Raw genomic sequence first — 16,738 nt, 5'->3', positions numbered from 1 at the left:
TCCGGGAAAGCGGCAGCGCGGTCAGCGCGTCTTCGCACACGTTGCACCTCGAAAATCGGCGAGGATGGGCAGCAGGATAGTAGTCCGAGGCCACGGACCGACGGAGCCGGGCGCTCAAGCGTCTGCTCCGGTCGCCATCTTGGCTCCTCCCCGATGTACTTTGTCAACTTGTTGATCATAGATAGACTATTTTTTCCTTAAAAAGCAGCTAAGTGTTCCTGGTTCCTTGTGCAAAGAGGTGTGCATAGTGCCCCGCATAGGTCTTCTAGGCAGGTCAGCAACGCAGTTCCTAGTTCACTGCAACTATTGTCTGGCACCCAGAATAACCAAATAAACCGCAAGCACTTCACATTGAACCCTACAGTAGTGTCAAAATTAATGTGACATCTTGATAGGAACCCTACTGGAAAACATAGTGCCCATCTAGAGGGACTGCGTTTTACTGCATCCTGCTTAACAGTAAAAATGTTTCAAAGTTAAGAACAAACCAGTCTTTACCATTTTCGCTTTTCTCCACCACATCTACTATGTCACTTGTGCTGAGGGACAGTTCGGTTTTGGAGTTATTCTCGTAGTCTGCGATAGCCCGGTAGGTCTGTAAGATGATGGGTCCGGTGATATCTGGTGTAAACAAAGAAAATGATGTTGCCATGAAATTATTTACTGCTTTATCTTTGTGGCTGTAAACAGTGGCAGTCTTTTTCTCATTAGGATATATTACTTTGTATTTTGTAATGGAGGCTGTAGGAAGCGGACTCTTTGTGTGGTATTCCAAAAAGAGGTATACCGTGAAAAGAGTCCAGGTATTCCCTTAGTAGTAAATAGGGGCTTGCTATAGCCTTCCCAAGGTGCCGTTTAGGAGGTAGTGTGGTCGAGCAGCCCTAGGCTTATCAGAGAGGAGTGTTAGAAATCTGCAAATACACACAATAGTCAATGAATGATAAACACGACTCAATAAGGAGATCCACACCTATTTATAAAAATAACACGTATCTCTATATAACTCTAGCCACCAAGATCATCAAAATCAGGTAAGCACCTTTTAGAATAACAGGGTTTGAGGAAAACTGTTTTTTGCTATTTTAAATCTTAATTAAAGCACTTTGCGGTAGTGTTAACATAGGAAGAAAATATATGCAGCATACAGTCACTTAACAACAACTTACGGGACCCTTCCCCGGGACGTAAGGTGAGTATGCGGCAAGGTCCAAGACGACACCAACAGATCACCTCGGGGAGCACTGGGGCAACCGGGTAAAGGGGTGCGTTTTTCAGCGTCGGGTGAATTTGATATTTTACATTTTAATTGAAGCACTTTACGGTAATGTTAAACTATGGAGGAAAATATGTATTAAATTCGGGACCAATCTTCTGGACATAAGGTGAGTAGGGGGCAAGATTCGAGGCAGCACCAACAGTTCACTTCAGGCAGCACTGGGGTGGCCAGGTGCAGAGGTGCCTTACTGTGTCGTGTGCCCAATTCAAGTCTATGGAGATCAGTCGGCGGGAAAAGAGGTGGCAGGCTCGGACTGGGTGATCAGTCGGGCACAACCAACAGGGGGCTCAACTCTTGCGAGACTCACAAACATCTTTGGTCTTCTTCTCCAGGGGCGATGGGTGCAGAGGTGTCTTTAGGTGTTGGATTTTCATCACCCGGATGCACTTGTGGTAGAGGAGGTCTGCAAACAGAGGCTGTAGGTAGTGTTGGTAAGTCCACAGTGGCCAAGTCCAAGGTGGGCTTTGTCTCTGGAGGGCCAGGGGACCACACTGGCACCGTTGGCCCACTACAGCTCAGGCTAGGAAGCGCCGGTGCAGTGGTGCTTTGCGGCATCGGGTTTTTAAGGTTCCAGAGTCTGACAGTCTTCTTTTAGGTGCCTGCAGGATGCAGGGAAGCAGCTGCACTGCTTCACTGGAGTACCTGGTTCGTTGTTGCAGGCAGGCAGGCTGGCCTCCCAGGTTTTGGAGGCACAGAAGCTGCAGGAGTGGAGACTTTTGGTGCACTTTGTCGGAAACAGCAGACAGGCCGAAGGGGCTGGTGCTGGGTCAATTGCTTCTTCCACAGTCTGGGCGTTTGTGGCTTGTCAGTGTCCTTCTTTGTAGGTAAGCAGGATTCTAATTTCCTGGTTCCAGGGCCCACCTAAATACAGACTTTAGGGTTGTTAGGGGAGTATAGGATAGTAGCCAATGGGCTAGTTACCCCTGGGGTCACTACTCCCCCTATATGACCACTTCATGGAGGAAGTGGTCATAACTCTGTCCCAGAGATCCTAAAGCACAAGTTACTACTTTTGTAACGATATGTCTGTAAGAGACATTAGTTAGTGATAGATTCCTTACCTTAGAATATGCCCAGGCATCAGACTGGATCCGGAATGTTTTTGTAGCAGTAACCCTACGCATCAGTAGGTGGCGTCGTGCAGCTCCGCGTCCATCTCTGGCGTCGTAAGCGCCAAGATGACGTCACGGAGACTACTTAGACGCCACCCATGCGCGCTGACGTCAGTTCTGTACACGATTTTCCGCGCCAGGAACGCAGAGCCATGCAAGAAACTAACTACTGGTGCCATGAAACTAGGGCCCTAAAAAGGGGGATGACCTTAACCCTAGAAATCAGTTTGCAGAACGAGGAGAATGGGCGGGGCGGTAAGGAATCTATCACTAACTAATGTCTCTTACAGATATATCGTTACACAAGTAGTAACTTGTGCATCTGAAAGAAACACGTTAGTGCTAGATTCCTTACCTTAGAATAGATACCCCAGCAATACCAACCCCGGTGGGGGGTCTGCGAATATATTACACCAGAAAGTCACGGAGAACAGAACGGCCAAAGAAGCCGTCTCTCGAGACCTGACTGTCAAGGCAGTAATGCTTGGTAAACGTGTGCAGCGAGGCCCACGTAGCTGCCTGACAAATGTCGTGCAAGGGGACGCCGCGTCCCAAGGCAGTAGTGGCTGCAGTTGCCCTGGTAGAATGGGCATGCAGCCCCACAGAAGGCTCCTTCTTACCCAAGGAGTAACATGCTTTGATGCACAGAACAACCCACCGAGAGATGGTCCTTTTGTGCACAGCCTGACCTTTTCTATCGCCCACATAGCCAACAAAGAGCTGTTTATTCCACCCGGAACTGCTGTGTACACTTCAGATAAAATGCGAGCGCACGTTTTCGGTCCAGACGGTGGAGCCTCTCTTCCTCCCTCAAAGGATGCGGAGGTGGAAAGAAGGTAGGCAAAGTGATGGTCTGCCCGATGTGGAAGGGCGTGACCACCTTTGGCAAAAAAGAAGGACGGGTCCTTAACACCACCTTGTTCGGATGAACAGAAAGGAAAGGAGGTTTTGAAGAAAGAGCCTGGAGCTCGCTCACTCTCCTGGCAGAGGTGATAGCGACCAGGAAAGCCATCTTAAGAGTAAGAAGACGCAGAGGACAGGTATGAAGGGGCTCGAAAGGAGCGCACATCAGATAGGTCAAAACGAGATTTAAGTTCCATTGAGGCATAATGAATGGCACGGGAGGAAACGTGTGCGTAATGCCTTTCAGAAAACGGTTAACAACCGGGGACTTAAAAAGAGAAGGCTGATCTGGAAGCCTCAAAAAGGCGTAGATGGCCGAAAGATAACCTTTGATAGTGGCCAGAGCACTTCCCTGCTGGGCCAAAAAAAGAAGGAACAGAAGAACTTCAGAAAGAGGGGCAGAAAGGGGATCCACAGCCTTCGCTGTGCACCATGCCACAAACTTGTTCCACCTGCAGGCCTATACTGTTTTAGTGGAGGGAAGCCTGGCTGGCAGAATGACATCACAGACTTCGGGAGGAAGATCGAAAGCTGTCAACTGTTGCCGCTCAATCTCCATGCATGGACAGGTTCGGGTGGAGGAACGTCCCCTGCTGCTGCGACAGAAGATCCTCCCGAAGAGGCAGTCGGATCGGGGGATCGATCGCCATGCTGAGTAGCTCGGGATACCAGTATCTGAGTGCCCAAGCCGGAGCCACAAGGATGACTTAGGACCGGTCGCGCGGAATCTTCTTCAGCACTCTCGGCAGAAGTGGTATAGGCAGAAAGGCGTACAATAGACCGCAACTCCACTCGCGACGAAAAGCGTCGCCTAGCGAGTGCCACCTTGGAAATTCCAACGCGCAGAACTGATGACATTGCGCGTTCTCGTCGGTGACAAATAGATCTAACCAAGGCTCTCCCCACTGCCGAAAGAGACCTCGCACCACGTCTGAGTTTAGACACCATTCGTGATCCATCAAGCACCGGTGGCTGAGTTCGTCCGCCCTGGCGTTCAGAGAACCTGCCAGGTGTTGAACCACCAAGGTAATGCCTTGATGTTCCAGCCATGTCCAGAGGCGCAGAGCCTCCTGACATAGGGTCCAGGACCCCACCCCGCCCTGTTTGTTGCAATACCACATGGCGGCGGTGTTGTCCGTAAACACCTGCACCACACTTCCCCGTACTGAGGGAAAGAATGCCTTCAGTGCAATTCGGATCGCCCGCAGCTCCAAAAGGTTGATATGGAGCCGGGACTCCGCCGGAGACCAGAGGCCTCTGATCTCCGCCTCGCCCAAGTGGCCTCCCCATCCCAGGCGGGACGCATCTGTCACCACTGTGTGCTCCAGTTGGGGAAGGGAGAGGCATCTGCCATTGACCCAATCGCGATTTGTGAGCCACCACTGCAATTGTCTGGCAGTGCCCTCCGAGATCTTGACATGATCGGACAGGTTGCCCTGATGTTGCGCCCACTGGAACTTCGGGTCCCACTGCAGAGCCCACATATGCCATCTGTCATGTGTCACCAGCAGGATGCAGGAGGCCATCAGGACCAGGAGCCGGAGGGTCATCCTGACTGAAACCCGGAACAGAGGCCGAAAGATCGGAATGATAGCCTGAATATCCCGGACTCGCTGCTCGGGAGGATAAACCCGAAACAGCGTTGAATCCAAAACCGCTCCGATGAAGGGGAGCTTCTGGGAGGGACTCAGGTGCGACTTCGGCACGTTGATGGAGAACCCCAGCAAATGCAGGAGGTCGGCCGTAGTCTGAAGGTGATGAACGACTGCCTGGGGCGAGCCCGCCTTCAACAAGCAGTCGTCGAGGTAGGGGAAGACTGACACCCCGACCTGCGCAGATAAGCTACAACCACCGCCATCACTTTCATGAACACCCGAGGGGCACTGGTAAGGCCGAAGGGGAGCACGGCAAACTGAAAATGCTCCTGGCATACCGTGAACCGCAGGTAACGCCGGTGGGCCGGCAGGATGGGGATGTGAAAATATGCATCCTGCAAGTCCAACGCTACCATCCAGTCTCCAGGGTCGAGGGCAGCCAAGACCTGAGCCAGAGTCAGCATTTTGAACTTCTCCTTCCGGAGGAAGCGGTTGACGCTCCGGAGGTCCAAGATGGGACGCAGACCCCCTTTATCCTTCCTGGGGACCAGAAAGTAGTGGGAATAACAACCACTCCCTACTTATGGCCCAGGAACGCACTTGATGGCCCCCTCCTTCTGGAGAGTCGCCAAGTGATCCCCCGACATGCGGTGGTACCGAGGTGGCATGGCTGGAGTGGTGGACTGAAAGGGAAAGGAGTAACCCTTGTGGATGATCTGCAACACCCACTTGTCCGAAGTGATAGCGCGCCAGTGGGGGAGGTGATGGCGAATCCTACCACCCACTGGCGTGGGGTGCTCCACAAAGCTCAGATTAGGACGGTTTGGAGGTAGAAGCAGCGGGGCGGAGGTGGACTACCCCCCATGCTGATTCCCAGAGCCGCCCCTGCGGAAGCCGCATCCGCGCTGAGGCTGGTTCTGCACAGGATTGCTGAAGGAACGTGCCTGGGCTCCCCTGCCTTGGCCACGAAAGGAACGAAAACGAGGAGGGGCTGGGCTCTTCGTGGAAAGACCCAAGGACTTGGCCGTGGCCCACGAGTCCTTAAAACGCTCCAGTGCACTGTCGGCCTTATCACCAAACAGGCGAGTGCCATCAAAGGGTATGTCCATGAGCGAGCTCTGGACATCGGGTGAGAACCCAGTAGATCGCAACCAGGCGTGGCGACGCAGCGCCACAGTCGTAGAAATCGCCCTGCCCAACGAGTCAGCGGTGTCCAAACCACACCGCATGGCGAACTTAGCTGCATTCTTACCCTCAGCAACCGCCTAGGAAAGCACAGCATGGACCGCCTCAGGACACTGAGGGAACACCTGGGCAAGCGTATACCACACCGCGTGGGAATAGCGGCCCAATAGCAGGCGGTGTTCACCGACCGCAGCCCCAAGCTGGCCGAAGAGAACAACCGCTTACCGAACTGTTAAAGCTTCTTAGAGTCCTTATCCGGTGGAGCCGTGGGAAAGGCACTCTTCGACATGGAGGCTTGGATGAACAGACTCTCAGGCGTGGGATGAGTGGTCAGAAACGCAGGGTCACCAGGCGCCGGGCGGTGACGCCTTGCGACATTCTTATCCACAGGGGCCCCTGTGGCCGGCCACGACCAAGTGCCCAACAGGACGTCGGTGAGGGCGTCGTTGAAGGGAAGCAGTGGCTTCGAGGAAGTAGACGCCGTCTGGAGCACCTCAGTGAGGAGGTTAGTTTCGAGGGACACCGTAGGAAGATCGAGGTTGAGGACCTCAGCAGCCCAACGGAGCACCATCGTGTAGGAAGCGCCCTCCTCCATTGTAGGCGGGGGAGAGGCAAACCCCGGGTCATAAGAGACATCGAGGTCGCTGGCGTCCTGCAGATCAGCCACCCAGTCCTGCTTGGAGTCACACTGATGGGCAAGAGTATCCTCGGACCCCTCCCAGTCATCCTCCATCTCCGTGGCAGGAGGAACCGACCGCGGCGGTAGAGCCGGAGAAGTGACAAACTGCGTCGGAAACAGCGCCGTGAATGGCGCCGGCCGGGGTCGGGCCAGCGCTGTCTCCCAATGCGGATCCCAGGCAGGAACAAAATGGTCCTGGAACCGGGGCAAGGGCGGAACGAACGGCACCCACTGCGGAGCCGCCAGTGCCGGACCTCATGGCGCCGGAGCCAACGGCGTAGGATCCTGTGGCGCCGAAGCTGGATCCGCCGGCGGCTCCGACAGCCCAACAGGATCTGGACACGGGACCGTGGGGCCCAAAGGCGCTCTGGTAGGAGCCTGAGGCCTAAAAAGGCGGTCGATGGTGGTAAGAAATTCTTGCACCTGTTCGGGGGTCGCCGACGGACCCGGGTAAGGCGGGTAGGCCGCGGGACTCCCAGGCTCCAAAGGAGCCGCAGGGGCAGAACCCCTGTCTCCCTCGTCCGCATCCGAGGACAGACGGGGGGACGTCGGAGAGCAAACACGCTTCTTTGACTTCTTTTTATGTCGTCACTTACTGGAATCCGAGGGCAAAGACTTGGAGCCCGAGGAGCGACGACTGCGGCCCCGTGAGCGGTCCCGGGAACGGTGCCTGGACCTGGAGCGGCGTTGGGAGGAGTGCCGGACATCAAGCAGTTTCCGGCGCCGGTCCCTCAAGGCCTCCCTCAAGGCCCGACAGTCCCAGCAGGACCGGGAGTCGTGGTCGGTCTCCAGGCAGTAGAGGCAAACATCGTGGGGGTCCGCCACCGACATATTGCGACGGCAGGTCCCACAAGACTTAAATCCAGGCATCCCTACGTGCACCAGGAGAAAAAAGGGGAGACAAAAGTCTCAAAAGAGCAGTCAAAAAGTGACTAAGTTACGTGCTCTATCTGGATCTGCGCTTGCTGATGCGGAAAAAGAAAGAACTGACGTCAGCGCGCATGGGTGGCACCTAAGTAGTCTCTGTGACGTCATCTCGGCGCTTACGACGCCAGCGACGGACGCGGAGCCGCACGACACCACCTACTGACGCACAGGGGTACTGCTACAAAAACGTTCTGGATCCAGTCTGACGCCTGGGGATATTCTAAGGTAAGGAATCTATCACTAACGTGTCTCTTTCAGATTTTGCCATCACCAAGATGCTCACTTCTGAAAAGTCACATCCATTTCAGATAGCCCAGTTCAGGGGTTGTGCTCATCTAAGGGTGGACACTCCTGTCTAGCCTAGCTCGTTTTCCCGCCTGTCCAGGTGCCAAAGGGCTCTGTATAAAAGGGGGATGGTTTCCTTTCCTATGAGATAAGCCAGCTTCGCATGCCAAAGGCAGTGGGCCTCTTTGAAGCTTCCCGGCCTTGGAATGCTATTCTGCAGGTCATCCTGTGGACGGGGATGCCAAGCACTCTCTGCCCGGGCAGGCTTGGTTTATGACCCCCGGAGAGCAAAGGCCCTCAGGGTCATAAACCTTTCTCTGGTGGCAGACTGGGAAAATCTAGTCAGCAGACCAGAAGCTGGTAGGTTTTCAGGGGGCACCTCTAATAGTGCCCTCTGGGTTCAGGTATTACTACATCCGTCACTGGCATCTGTGTGGGTTAATTAATACGAGATGTCTGATACCAAACATCCCTATTTTCAATGAAGCCCTCATGCAGCTGGGGATCTTGCTTTCACCAGTGTCCAGCACATGCTTTGAAAATGGATTCACTGATCACTTGTACTGGCAGTAATGGAACTGACCTGTACGGGTGCATATCTGCTTATGCAGGTATGCCCTCACATGTAGTATAGTGCACCCTGCCTTAGTGCAGTAAGGCCTGTTGTAGGGGTGACTTACTTATACTTCATATAGTGTCGGCAGGCAGAGTACACAAGCTGTGTGTCATGCCGTGTTTTCACTTTTGTCTGCACCAAGACATGCATCCTGCAGTGGCTGTTTGCATGCCCATGGTGAGGGGTCCTTTGGGGGGCACAATTTGTGCTGCAGCCCTTGGGGACCCTATTTAGTACCTCAGGCCCTAGGTACCAGGAGTACCATTTACTAGGGACTTACAGAGGGCATTAAAAGTATTGCCAATTAGGGAAGGCAATAGCACAGGTTTGAGAAAGAGATCTAGCACTGGGGACCTGGTTAGCAGGAACCAAGAGCACTTTCAGTCGAAACCTATATACCAGGAAGAGAGTGTGTGTGTGTGTGTGGGGGGGGGGGGGGGGAGGGGACCATGTCAAAAAGGGCACTTTCCTAGAGGCCCATCAATTTTTGAAATTACAATGGAGTTACTTAGTCCAAGAAAGATGACATGATTCTGCCAACCAAGAGCCTCATACTTGAATTTATAGCCACCTATTCCAACATGAGGCTATTGTGTTGTATTGTTTTGAAAGGACATTTAAAAAACTGCACGGCTGTGTTGAGTCTCATGTTGATAATGTCATCAGTAGTACTTGCACAAAAAATTTGATTTTGTGCGATGCTATGTGTTGCACAATATCACAAAGGCAGGAAAGCAACGTCTCTGTGTACTCAAAGGACACTCTTCAGAACAAATATCTATGTGTCTATGGGGAAAATATCTAATCACATAATAAGTGTAGTATTTTGGAAATTACAATTGCACTTAAATTACACAATTTTGGTTTTGCCTGCCTTTGCTCCTACTTTCATTTGGTGCTAGGACTTCATGCAAAGTGAAGTCCTGCAACTTAATAGGTCTGGCTTTGCGAGAAATCCATAGAGGGTATGTGATGATCCCACCCATACAGAATGTCCACTTTGCACACTTTAACAAGGGTTGCGTGATATCTTCAGAGCAAAAACTTTTGTGCATGCAAAGGTTGATTGACGCTCCTGCTGCTTTGCCTGGCACAAAAGAGTTCCAGATATTACTGCAGATTTTCAGCCCTGAGTTTTACTTTTACAAATCACTACTTTCAAGCGTGTTCTTCTGATCGGCTGAATTGTCAAATGAAAACCTAGGACTGGAAATATGGTGACCTGCAGACCTTGAGGAACTGGAAACTTCACAATTTTACCTATAAACACTTAACTAAGACCAATGCAGCCACATGCTTAACCGTCCACACAGTGAGATGGAAACTCAACGACAGAATCTCTGCTCTACTAAACCAAGTGTTCGGTGGTTGGCATGCAACGGTGGGAAATCAGAAAAGCAGCACCTCCAAACCCTGGGGCTGAACATACGCTCTACAGACAGACGACAACAAGCACCTTTGGCCATCGGATGTGAACACGTCATGTGGTCTAATCCCTGGAAGCAAGGACTAGTGCCGTCTTAACGCATGGGCAAGCTGGGCAGATGCCCGGGGGACACACACGGATAGGGGCCCCATGCAGACCAGAATTTAACACTATTTTCCATTAAACATTTGTATTCCTGTGAGTGGTTGTGTAGGCAGGGCCCAGTGCACTGCTTTGTCTGGGGGCCTATAATGCTGTTAATATGGCCCTGACCCACCCTTGCACCCAAGAGATGGGAAGTGGTGGGGACTGGGTTGATGCTGTATCTGCAGATTGATTGTCATTTTTATGGCGCAATTCCATGCAGACTGCGGTACCCCGTGCTGAGCATTTATGCAGTTCATGCTCACCTGTGAGGACAAGGGCGTAGTCAACCACCCGCTATACCAGCTTAAGCGGGGGTGCACCTGAGGCAGATTCATTTGTTTTATGGCTCTTCTTAGCAGCTATATTTGTCTCGCAGGTCATCCCAAGTCACAAGTTAAAGCTAATAAACTCAGCAAGAATAAACTATTATATAACACAGGTCTGGGTTGGGGGCCAAAATAAAACCTTAAAGCAGCCTAAAACGGTGCCAACGAGAAAGACAAACTATTAAAATAACAAGGAAAAATAGTTAGGGGCCAATGAAGTGAGACAGCACAAAGGAAAGCAAGCAGAATGGAAGGGAAAAGGAAGCATGGAGGAAAGAGGGTACAAATTAACACAGAAAATAAGTAAACCATGTGTAAACGAAGAAAGGGAAGGAAGAAAAGAAAGAATGAGGAGTGGAAAGAAGAAAAGGAAAGATCAAAGAAATAATAAAGAAAAAAATGAAAGGAGAGACAGAGGTAAAGCAGAAAATATACTGAAATAACAAAGCTGAAATGTGAGATGGAAGGATGGGCGATTGAAGAAAATAAGAGAAAAAAAAATTAAATAATGGAAAGCATACAAAACGAAAAGATGCAACGAATGTGTGAAGGAATGCCAAGAGGAAAATAGAAATAAACAGCTATAAAGTTGGATAGAAAGCTAGAAAAAAAGACTGATGGAATGAGAGAATAGACAAAAGGAAAGAAAGATTGAAAGACAGAATGAAATACACATAAAACAAAATAAGATGGTGGAATTAAGCATAAAAAGAAAGAGGGAAACGATGAATCAGAGAAATAGATCAATGCAAGTAAATGTGTAGTTTGGGGGAAAATTCATTTAAAATCATACTATAATATTCATCACTTTGAATCATTTTCTGCAACCCCCCGTCTCCCGCACCTCCCCCCCAGTTGACACTCCATAGTAAGGACTGGGATTGCTCACTTTACTCGTGCATTCATTTCAATACATGGGTCAAAGTGGGGTGTATTTTATTTTTCTGGTTACTCCCTTGTGTGAGGACATTTCTTGATTCACAGATACTTTCATCTGGATTACTGTGGAAATCAATGATGCCATAATGGCAAAATTGAGTTTAATTATGGGTGCATTCACTGTTTATGTCAGTGTATTTCCGTGTGCGATTTGTAAGTATATGCACAAGTTTACTGCACAATCAAAAGCTTTCTTGAAGCACTAATAGTAATCCATTGACACTGTTATTCAGTGAAGCACTATTGCTCCTATAATGCATAGTTCTCGTCTTGCTCCTATAATGCACAGTTCTCGTCTTGCTCCTATAATGCATAGTTCTAGTCTATAATGCATAGTTCTCGTCTTGCTCCTATAATGCATAGTTCTAGTCTATAATGCATAGTTCTCGTCTTGCTCCTATAATGCATAGTTCTCGTCTTGCTCCTATAATACATAGTTCTCGTCTATAATGCATAGTTCTCGTCTTGCTCCTATAATGCATAGTTCTCGTCTATAATGCATAGTTCTTATCTTGCTCCTATAATGCATAGTTCTTGTCAACCTTTAAAATGTTTCTGGAAAAATACATGCTCGATTCTGTTGCTTTTTCGTTCATATATCCCATAATTTAAAAAATAAAAAGCACAATTGTGTTGCATATCTTAGTAAAGCATCAGGGTAACAGAGCCCACAGTTTGCTTCAGCCATGTGTGTGTGTGTTCATGCATGTCTTTCTTATGAGGTACCTGCTCAGAAACACGTGTGTGCCTCAGCTCCTACGAAGGAAGATGGAAGTCACTCCGAGGAGCATTTCACATGGTCATTAGGTAAGGCAGCATTTCACAGCTGTTGAAGGCTTATCCCAATCGTTTCCCATCAGCACAGGACATGTTGCCCAACCATATTGCACCACACATTGGCCCACGAGGAATATGAGAGTAAATGCCAGCAGCAGGAGCATTGAGGTTTGTGACAAGAGCCTTACTTCCCCCTTCCATTGGTTTCTGTCCTTCCTGCCACATGGACAACATGTGGGCACTATGATATGCTTCTACAAGTGAAGCTGTAAGTGATTTTGGGTCTTGTGTGTCAACCGTTTTTCCTACTCAGTATCTGAGTGGAAATGTGGTGATACATAAGGGCCAGTCTTCTTTGAGGGAAAGCCACTGAAGCCTGGGGTGTCAAGAAAGGGATCGACTAAGCCATGTTATATCCTGCCCATTAGACTAGTGATCAGTCGATTCATGCCGCTGACGTATACAATAAGCAATATTTTCATCTAAATGGTTATTTATTTATAACAATCAGAAAAATATTTAAAAACTCACCAACATCGGTACGGTGGGTGTGGGTAACAAATATATTCTTCCTTTGCCCTATTTTTGCATCCAAGTAAGCATCTGGTTATCAGTGCGCATTCTATAGCCGGGTGACCCGGACACAATCCTCGCGTTGACATTGCTCACCTGGCTGCATCTTTTTCCTTGCTTTGGCGCTGCCTCTATCGTGCCTTTCGGAGCCCCAATTTTGGCCCATTAAGTATGGCACTTGAGAGGGGGCTCGCTTACCTTCAGCAAATACAGTTTCAACTGATCTGCCACCGAACAGCTTTTCAGCTGGGGCGTTCAACATTAAGGTAAATGAGTTTGTATTGTTTACTCCCTTATGAACATATTTCTCGGCTCGCCAGGGTCTCATTTCCACTTTTTTCTTATACATCACTGGGCAAATTTATGACAGGCTAGCGTCACATTTGCACCATGCAAAGTTATACACGTGTGACGCATGCCTCTAAGTCAGATTTATGAAGCCACTTTCCATGGCTTTGAAGGGAACTCTGTGCAAATCACTGTGTTGCCTCACTCTGAGCAAGGGAGGCATTCCATGAGTGTAGCGGTGGGTGTTCCCACCTAACTCCCATGGTTTTTTACATGTTCCCAGACTTACAATGACTTGTAAACCTGGGACTCCACCAAAAAGAATCGCCTTCCCAGGAGAGGCGTATCAAGGAGAAATATCTTTATTTCTCCTTGTGTTTTCTTCATTTTTATGTGTGCTGCATTCTGCACCAATAAAAACTTTGGAGGGCAACAGAGCATATCCATAAATCACAAGATTTGGAAAGCTTCTTTTCAGATTGCCTAAAAATGTACAGAACATTTGATAAGTTAAAACACTGGAGGCCTGCTCACCAAATGCCCTAGGGACACAATTTGATCCTAACCGCCCCCTCTCTGGGAAGCATTCAATTATAAATCAAACTGATCCCCTATACTTCAGCCTGCTTCAGACTAGGTCAGCTATAGAGATCGTATCACTTTCAGGTTACACACTTGATCAAATCCACCCCAGGAATGCCCGAATGATACATTTTTAGGATCTGGAAGCTCGTCAACTGTCCATGTGAACTAGGTGCTTATTTGACTGTAACTGCAAGGTGTCCAATGCCCACTTCACTCAAACTCCATCGGCTGCACCTAACGGCATAGTACTTAGCAGAGTCGGCACGCTGGCCTAGAAGTGACCCACTCTCCCTTCAGAGCAAAGTTGAGGCTGCGTGGGAAATTAGTTTTGTGTGTTCAATCCAGCACCTTTCATGAGCACTATATTCCCAACAGCCCATGAAGGCAGGGCAGATCCCCTCAACAATATGAGATACAGACAGACCCTCAGAAATAGCACACAGCTGGCTCTCATCTCTATTTCACAAGCTCATTTCTAGCCACATCTTGAATGCACCTTAGGACGTCAACTATATAAAATACTGCTGCGGCTGCCACTAGCCAATGTTTTTTTGTTCTTATCTTATTTTTTCTTTTATTTAGAGTATTTTAAAGCACATACTTCAGTCTTGGGGGCAAGGTGCAGAACTTACCTGCTGCAGTTTTCTTGGAGCTGTCCTTTGGCAACAAAAATGTTTCAGGTTTTCTAATTCTATAATGAAGAAAGAACAATACTCGTTAGTAAATATTCAATTTGTTTCTACCCTTGCATATATGAGTGATAGATCAATACCATATGGGAGAAGCAGCGGTGATCGTCTCAGGTTTTACTTATCAACTTGCTTTAGTCACGCAATAAAGAATGCAAATCATTGGGAATAGCTCGGATTACTCATAGGATACCAACTGTGTGAAATGGAGGATTGTTGGGGTGCAGAGACAGAATATCAAGTTGCACAAATATTGAGTCATTAAATTCGTAGTTCAGAAATATCGACAGCAAGAATATCATGGTCATGAATATCGACTTAAGGTAAGTAATATCGATTTTAAAAATATCGAAGTATTTATTATCGTTTGCAAAAATATCGTTGTTAAAAATATCGTTTTTTATTAATGTTGAACAAGTTACTTACCTTTGGTAACGATATATCTGTAAGAAACATAGGCTAGTTATAGATTCCTTTACCTTAGAATATTCCCCAGGCAACAGACTGGATCCGGAAAGTTTTTCGTCAGCAGTACCCCTGGGCGTCTGTAGGTGGCGTCGGTCGACTCCACGTTCGTCGTCGCTGGGATGACGTCGCAGAAGTTACTTAGACGCCGCCCTCGCATGCTGACGCCAGTTCTGTACACGACTTTACGCACCAGGAACGCAGAGCCATGCAAGACACTGACCAATGGTGCACAAAACTAGGTCCCTGAAAGGATGTCCCTAACCCTAGAAATCAGTTCGCAGAAGAGCGAGGATGGGTGGGGCGGTAAGGAATCTATAACTCATCTATGTTTCTTACAGATATATCGTTACCGAAGGTAAGTAACTTGTTTATCTGAAAGAAACAGTTAGTTATAGATTCCTTACCATAGAATAACTAACTGTTTCTTTCAGATAAACAAGTTACTTACCTTCGGTAACGATATATCTGTAAGAAACATAGATGAGTTATAGATTCCTTATCGCCCCACCCATCCTCGCTGTTCTGCGAACTGATTTCTAGGGTTAGGGACATCCTTTCAGGGACCTAGTTTTGTGCACCATTGGTCAGTGTCTTGCATGGCTCTGCGTTCCTGGTGCGTAAAGTCGTGTACAGAACTGGCGTCAGCATGCGAACCAAGATCACACCAGAAAGTCCTGGAGAACAGAACAGCTGAAGAAGCCGTCTCTTCTGCCTTGCCTGTCCAGGCAGTAGTGTCTCGTAAACGTGTGCAGTGATGCCCATGGACGTGCCTGACAGATGTCATTTAAGGGGACTCTCGTCCCAAAGCAGTAGTAGGTGCAGTCGCCCTAGTAGAATGGGCACAAAGCCCCACTGGAGGCTCCTTCTTAGCAAAAGAGGAACAGGCTTTGATGCACAGAACGACCCACCTGGAGATGGTCCGTTTGTGCACAGCCCAACCTTTCTTAGCGCCCACGTAACCAACAAAGAGTTGGTCGTCCACCCAGAGTTGTTTGGTGCGATCCAAATAGGAGAGCGCACGTTTTGGATCCAGACGGTGGAGCCTCTCTTCCTCTTTTGAAGGATGCGGAGGTAGAAAGAAGGTGGGCAAGGTGATGAGACAGAGCTTGTAGCTCACTCACCCTGCCCGCAGAGGTGATGGCCATCAGAAAAGCAGTTTTGAGAGTTCAGAGTCTGAGAGGACAGTTATGTAGCAGCTCAAAGGGAGCGCACATAAGATAGGTTAGCACCAAGCTCAAGTCCTACTGAGGCATTACAAAGGGAACAGGAGGAAATAGATGAGTAATGCCCTTAAGAAATCTATTTACAACAGGGGACTTGAAAAGAGAAGGCTGGTCAGGAAGCCTAAGAAAGGCTGAAATGGCCAAGAGGTAGCCCTTAAGAGTGCCCAGTGCAGAGCCCTGCTGGGCCAAAGAAAGAGGGACAAGAGAACCTCAGAAAGAGGGGCAGAAAGGGTATCCACAGCCTTTGCCGTGCACCATGCCACAAACTTATTTAATCTGCAGGCGAATACCGTCTTAGTGGAGGGACGCCTGGCTGCCAAGATTACATCACAGATTTCAGGAGGCAAGTCAAATGACGTCAACTGCCGCCACTCAATCTCCACGCAAGTAGGTGGAGGCTGGACAGGTTCGTGTGGAGGACCGTCCCCTGCTGCTGCGACAGAAGATCCTCCCGAGAGGCAGTCGGATCGGGGGATCAATGGCCATGTTGAGCAGTTCGGGATACCACTCTTCGTGCCCAGTCCGGAGCCACAAGAATTACTTGGGCCCAGTCGCGCTTGAGCTTTTTCAGCACTCTGGGTAGAAGTGGTATAGGCGTATAGAAGAACGCAACTCCACTCGCGACAAAAAGCGTCGCCTAGCGAGTGCCGCCTTGGAAATTCCAATGCGCAGAATTGCTGAGATTGCACGTTCTCTTCGCTGGTGAATAGATCTAACCA

At 49.1% G+C, this 16,738-nt stretch overlaps 1 protein-coding gene across 1 annotated transcript in view; it reads right to left on the bottom strand.

The window, feature by feature from the left end:
- NCF1 (neutrophil cytosolic factor 1) overlaps positions 1 to 16,738 on the bottom strand; it is a 134,296-nt gene that overhangs the window by 36,419 nt on the left and 81,139 nt on the right. Inside the window, exons 5-6 of the mRNA XM_085649798.1 lie at positions 14,272 to 14,330; positions 499 to 621 (exon numbers count right to left, since the gene is read on the bottom strand). Of these exons, the coding sequence (XP_085505924.1) occupies positions 499 to 621; positions 14,272 to 14,330 (182 nt within the window). The remainder of the gene's footprint in view (positions 1 to 498; positions 622 to 14,271; positions 14,331 to 16,738) is intronic.

The sequence above is a fragment of the Triturus cristatus genome, chromosome 3_2 (assembly GCF_964204655.1).
Source record: "Triturus cristatus chromosome 3_2, aTriCri1.1, whole genome shotgun sequence".
Taxonomy (NCBI): domain Eukaryota; kingdom Metazoa; phylum Chordata; class Amphibia; order Caudata; family Salamandridae; genus Triturus; species Triturus cristatus.
Note: the sequence above shows the minus strand (reverse complement) of the source record. Positions and strands in the feature narration are given on the sequence as shown.